General features: G+C 21.9%; 2 protein-coding genes across 2 annotated transcripts; both read right to left on the bottom strand.

Annotated features, from left to right (window-relative positions):
• Positions 1 to 1,780: 1,780 nt before the first annotated feature.
• On the bottom strand, positions 1,781 to 2,812 carry DICPUDRAFT_41580 (uncharacterized protein; the record flags this gene model as incomplete). Its single annotated transcript, XM_003293088.1, has 1 exon — positions 1,781 to 2,812. A coding segment is annotated over one exon (1,032 nt), but the record flags the coding sequence as incomplete, so codon positions are not given.
• Positions 2,813 to 5,216: 2,404 nt separating this feature from the next.
• DICPUDRAFT_41579 (uncharacterized protein) lies at positions 5,217 to 6,515 on the bottom strand (the record flags this gene model as incomplete). Its single annotated transcript, XM_003293087.1, has 3 exons — positions 5,217 to 5,298; positions 5,362 to 6,041; positions 6,123 to 6,515. 3 exons carry the CDS (start codon positions 6,513 to 6,515, stop codon positions 5,217 to 5,219), a joined length of 1,155 nt encoding a protein of 384 aa, XP_003293135.1.
• Positions 6,516 to 6,662: the final 147 nt, after the last annotated feature.

Genomic DNA, 6,662 nt, shown 5'->3' with positions numbered 1-6,662 from the left:
AAAAAATTCAAATTTTAAAAATAAATTAAACCCATTGTTTCGAAAAAGTATATAAAATTTGAACTATTTAAATCCAAAAATATTTCCTAGATCGTTTAAAAGCCAAATTTATTTTTGAAATTTTAAATAATATAATAATACCTCGATTTTTTATATGTTAAATAAATATATTTAAATAATCCCCAAAATTTGATATTTTTTAGGATTACCTGGTTCTATTTGGTTGTGGAATTTTCTCCTTTTTTTTTTTTTTTTTTTTTTTTTAAAGCACTTGTTTGTTGTTTGTGCTGGTATTTTCATTTTTTAAAGCACTTGTTTCTTGATGGTGCTGGAATTTTCACTTTTTTTTTTTAAAGAACATGTTTCTTGTTATTTTTTACTTACATCTGTACCTTTTTCTTGTTGGTACTGGTATCTTAACTTTTTATTTTTTTAAAGCACTTGTTTCTTGTTTGTGCTGGTATCACCACTTATTTTTTTTTTTTTTTAAAGTATTTGTTACTTGATGGATTCTTCATTTTTTTTATTTTTTATATTTTTTTTTTTAAAGAACATGTTTCTTGTTATTTGTTACTTACATCTGTACAAGTTTGTTGTACCTTAAATATAAACCATTATTGTAAAAATTATAATGTTATATTTTATTTTAATTTTATTTTAAAAATCCAAATTGTAAATTTTTATATTATATTATTTATTGATTTGAAATTAAAGAGTTTTTTTCTTCTATAATAGGAAAATACTCTATAAGAGCAATTTTTCTATTGCTATTTCTTCTATTTTAATTTTCAATTAATCCAAATTCTATAATTGTAATTCGAAATAAACATATACCTTCTGTTACTGCTGAAGAAAATTTCATCATCATTTGAGAAACCAACCTGATTTTCATAATCAATTTTTTATTTACTTGTATATAATATATTATATAATTGATTATATTTTATTATCACACTGAATTTCTTCCAAAATAATTGATATAAAAAACATAAATAAAAATTTTAAAATTTTAAAATTAAAAAAAAAAAAAATTAATCAAAAAAAAATATAATTTAAATAAAAGTGGGGTGTTTTTTTATAAAATTTTTTTTTTAAAATTAAACATACATCATTTTTAAATTTATCATTTTTATTTTTTTATTATTATTTTATTATTATTCATTTATAAAATATAGTTTAAAAGGAATAAAGTATGAATTTCGATATATCATTTATGATAATAAATTGGTATATAGATAGTTGAATGAAATACGCATGAATTGTAATCATATATTTAAAAAAAAAAAAAAAAAAAAAAATTTAAAAAAAAAAATTAAAAATTAAAAAATAAAAAATTTTATGATCACAATTATTTATACACATCAAAAAATCATATTATTTAAAAATAGATTAAAAAGAAATCTTTAATTCCATCTACCGCTTCTTTTGTTAATATTAGATCATTAAAATCAATTATTATTATTAACAATTAATAAAGAAAAATAAATAAAAATAATTAATTAAAAATTCAATTTATTTTTTTTACAGGTTATTAAAATTTTTATTTATTTATAATTTTTTATAAATTAATATATTTGTTTTTATAATTATTATTTATTTATTTATTTTTTAGTTTTTTTTTATTTATTATTTTATATATTTATTTTACATAATATCCACCATTATTATTTTTTCAAAGTTCCAATTTGATGTTTATAGTTGAAATAATAATTAGAGGTATGAAATGGAATGGGGTTATAAAGGGTAGACCACATCGCCCATATAAATTTGAGTTATAGAGTCAAGGATTATACTTTTTGTAATACGTTGTAGATAAACCATTAGAAAATGTAAGAAATGTTAAATGATTTGGAGTTAAACCAGGTTGATATTTGATGTTTTGTAAATACAAGTATTCTATGGTGGGTGGTATAAAATTAAGTGGTTGATCAAAGCCATCTCGTAAATATAAATGTGTAACTGTTGCTGGAATTGAATTAAGTGTTAATAGATACTTGATTTTTTGTAAATACAAGTGTTTTAAGGTGGGTGGTATAAAGTTAAGTGGTTGATTAAAGCCCTCTTGTAAATATAAATATGCAATTGTTTCTGGAATTGAATCAGATTTTAATTGATACTTAATGTTATATAAATACAAGTATTTTAAAGTGGGTGGTATAAAATTAAGTGGTTGATCAAAGCCATCAAGTAAATGTAAATGTATTACTGTTGCTGGAATTGAATCAGGTGTTAATTGATATTTGATGTTTTGTAAATACAAATATTCTAATGTGGATGGTATAAAATTAAGTGGTTGATTAAAGCCATCTCGTAAATATAAATAAGTAACTGTTGCTGGAATTGAATCAATTGTTAATTGATAATCGATGTTTTGTAAATACAAGTATTTTAAGGTGGGTGGTATAAAATTAAGTGGTTGATCGAAACCCTCTTGTAAAAATAAATATGTAATTGTTGCTGGAATTGAACCAGATTTTAATTGATACTTTATTTTTTGTAAATACAACCATTGTACAGTAGGTGGTATAAAATTAAGTGGTTGATCAAAGCCATTTTGTAAAAATAAATTTTTAACTGTTGCTGGAATTGAATCAGGGGTTAATTGACACTTGATATTTTGTAAATGCAGGTATTCTATGGTGGGTGGTATAAAATTTAGTGGTTGATCAAAGCCATCAAGTAAATATAAACGTGTAACTGTTGCAGGAATTGAATCAAGTGCCAATTGATACTTGATGTTATGAAAATATAACGATTGTACAGTGGGTGGTATAAAATTAAGTGATTGATTAAAGCCATCAGGTAATACTAATTCTTTGACTGTTGCTGGAATATTTTTGGGTAAACATTCGTTAGGTCCAATAGCAAGGAATTCAATTTTAGAATTACTTATATCACACCCTTCTTCATAAATTTTAAATTCTTTACGATACACTATATTAAAATGAATTTATTTAAAAATTATTAGTATATAATAAAAAATAAAAATTTTAATTTAAAACTTACATTTTAGAGTTTTTAAATCTTTTTTAACTAAAGGAATATCAAACACTTCTAAATAACTGTTTGTTAGATCTTTTATTGAGTCTAGATTTTCACTAATTATTAATTGAGTATCTTTGTATTCTGGTAAGTTTTTTTTATTTATTTTTGATAAAAGATTGTTACATTGATGGTTGTGTTTTAAAAATTCAATAAATCCACTGTTATTAACAATAATATTATTATTAATAACATCGTTATTATATTTAATAGCATTATTAATTATATTATTATTGTTTTCTATTGTTGTTGTTATTATACTATTTACATCTGTATTTTCGACTAGTTTAGTTATTAATACTCTTTTGATATCATTTTCTTTTGCATCGATAATATATTTTAATTCCTTAAATATATTAAAAAGTTTATCATAATTTTTTGTATTGTTTTCTTGAATTTGTTTGAAGTGGTTGTTTGATTCATCCAATATTTTTTTATTATTTTCTAAAATGTTGTTTAGTTTTGGTATTGTTTGATTTTTAAAATCTTGTTGTAATTGATTTCTTAAATTTATATCATTTAATTTTTTAAAACTATGACCATAATGAATATCGGTAATACAATCAATACAGACAGGAGTGTTGTTTGGACAAGTTGAGCATATTGAAATAATTTCTTGGTCGGGATGATCTAAGCATTTGGTATCATATTGTTGATTATTTGACATTTTTAAATTTTAGTTTTTTACAATAATTATTATTATTATTAAATTGTTTTATAACAACAATATAATTTTTTATATAAATTTTTACATCAAGTCCGATCCAATAAAAAATTATAAAATTTTTTTTAAAAAAAAAAATTAAAAAATTAAAAAAAATAAAAAAAATTTAATTTATTTTTTTATATTAAGTTTACATTAATCATTTAAAACTTACTTTTTTATTTAAATAAAATTTTTTTCAAGTAAAAGTAAATAATTATTTTTTTATGAAAATAAATAAAAAACAAAGCATAATTATATTTAATTTAAATATTTTTATAGACTTTTATAGAAAAAAACCCTTTTAAAATAAAATGTTTCATCTATTTTTTAAAATAGAAATATTTTCAAATATTTAATTTAGGGTATAAATTGAATAAAAAAAATTATAAAAAATATTTTTTATTCAATAAATAAAATTTTTTAAAGAACCCAAGAAAAAAAAATGACAATTATTAGTAAATATTTAATATTTAATTATTATTTTTAAAATATTTCATACTAAAAAAAAAAATTTATTTTATTTTATTAATTATTTTAGAATCAATTACCTCAATCAACGTTGTCTCTAACAAGAAAACCCTGGTCTCTTTCAATAGTACCAATCCATTCACAATGGGATATTCTAACAATCAAACAGCTTGTGGATGTGCTGGTTTCAAGGGCAACTTTATCAATATTGATATCGACATTGACAGTGGTCGTAGAAGAAACAATTGCTGCTAGATATAAAATTTTATTTTTTATAATACATATTAAATAAACCATTATTTTTAAAAAAAAATCCTCCTATTTTTTTATTTTATTTATTATTTTTTGGGTGAGTTATATTATTCTCTAGATTTTATCTGTTCCATCTACCTTAATAAACTGACGAATTTGATATCTGAAATTCCTAAAATTGCTCTATCTGTTTTCCAAATTACTCTCTAAATGACTTCAGTATTACCCTTATATTAAAGAAGCTTGAGATTGTAGTAAAAACAATTCTAATATGTCCATTATCCCGAAGCATTACATCTGTGAAATTTTAAATTTATCATATCATTTTTTTTTATGTGTTTATATTCTCAAATATAATTTCTTTATTTGAGAGTCTTTGCACCGAATTTTAATTTCTCCAAACTCGAATTGAATTGAAAATCCCAAAAAACATTTGTACAGGTCCGCACCTGGTGGTGAATATTGATTATTTTTGTGAAATTGCCATCTTAAAAAATTGAAAAAAAAACTCGAAAAACCATAATAAATCTTCATTTGGTATAGAAGCTTCAAACACATCAATCGAATCATGGAGATATTTATTTTTCGAATGGTTAGGTTGTAATATTTTCCAAAATACTGGTACTCCTCAATAAATTTAAATAATCAATTTATTTATTATCTATTTATTTACTTAGTTATTTATTTATTTAATTATTTATTTGTTTATTTGTTTGTTTGTTTGTTTGTTTGTTTGTTTATTTGTTTTTCATTTTTTGCTTTTATTTAAAATATCATCAAGAGTTTCAACCAAATTAGTATCTTGGAATCTAAATCCATAATTTAATAATCTGTAAAGAAAAATAAATATTAGTGAATTGAATATAGGTGAATAATAAAACAATAATAATTACTTTGTTGGTAAAACTCTTTGACTACTTAAAACGGTTTCTTCTGACATATCTTTGCCAAGTAATAATCTTAAAGGAGTTTCAGGTACCCATAAGAATGTTGGTCTATTTAAAACTTGACCCATTGCTTTAGTAAATTCATAATTTGTTGCTGGATTAATTGAGGTTACATTAATTGGACCATTAACTTGAGGATTTTCCATAGTATAATTAATAATGCCAATAGTGTCTCTGAGACTGATCCATGGTAAATATTGTTTACCAGATCCAATGACGCCACCCAATCCAAATAAAAATGGATAGTACATTGCACCTAACAAACCACCTTCTTTACCTAATACCAATCCAGTTCTTAGATTTACAACTCTTATTGGTTGCTTGGAATCTGATGCACTATTTGAAATTGAGTTTGATGATTCATCAATGAATTGATTGACAATATTTTGATTATACTTTAAAATAGGCTCGCAACTACCCTCCCATTTTTCGACAACATCCGAGAAAAATCCTTTTCCTTTACCTGAAAATTCGTCGACTGGTTCATAAATATCACTACCATAATATGTGCAACCGGAAGCAGATATAAATAACTCTGGTGGATGTGAAACACTGGTGACTGCTTCTGCAAGAGTTCTAGTACTTTTAGTTCTACTTTCTAAAATTCTTTTCTTTTTATCTTCAGTCTTTAGTATTATAATAATAAAAGTTAATATATATATATATAAAAAATCAATAAAATTATATATAAATATATAAATAAATACCCAAAAACCTTGAATATTTTCACCAGCGAGATGAACTACTATATTTGGTTGTATAGACTCTAATGCATCCTTATCTATTGATGATTTTTCGGGATTCCATTCAATTTCGAATGCATTGTTTGGTTGTCTTCTTACTAATCTAAATACTTCATACTTTTCATTATTTTTTAGGTTATCTACAAGGTTTTGACCAATAAATCCACTACTACCACTAATTAATACTCTTTTAACATGTTGATAATCACTTGTCATTTTTTTAGTGTCAATTTGGTAATTGATTTTATTTGTATTGGTTTTGTTATTAATATTACTATTATTAAAGTTTGTTGATAATGAAATTGCTGGGATTATAAATGCTACTACAGTTACGCTTGCTATTGTGAATTTTTTCATTTATTTATTTATTAAAAAAAAACAAAATTTTTTTTTTTTCTGGAGTGGGGTATTTTTTAAAAATTAATTATTATATTTTTAATTATTATTTTTGATTTCAAAAAATAAAAAAAATAATTGTTTTTTTTTTTTTTTTACATTTTTTTA

The sequence above is a fragment of the Dictyostelium purpureum genome (assembly GCF_000190715.1).
Source record: "Dictyostelium purpureum unplaced genomic scaffold DICPUscaffold_398, whole genome shotgun sequence".
NCBI classification, from domain to species: domain Eukaryota; phylum Evosea; class Eumycetozoa; order Dictyosteliales; family Dictyosteliaceae; genus Dictyostelium; species Dictyostelium purpureum.
The sequence above is the reverse complement of the archived record's forward strand: the minus strand, read 5'-3'. Positions and strand labels throughout refer to the sequence as shown.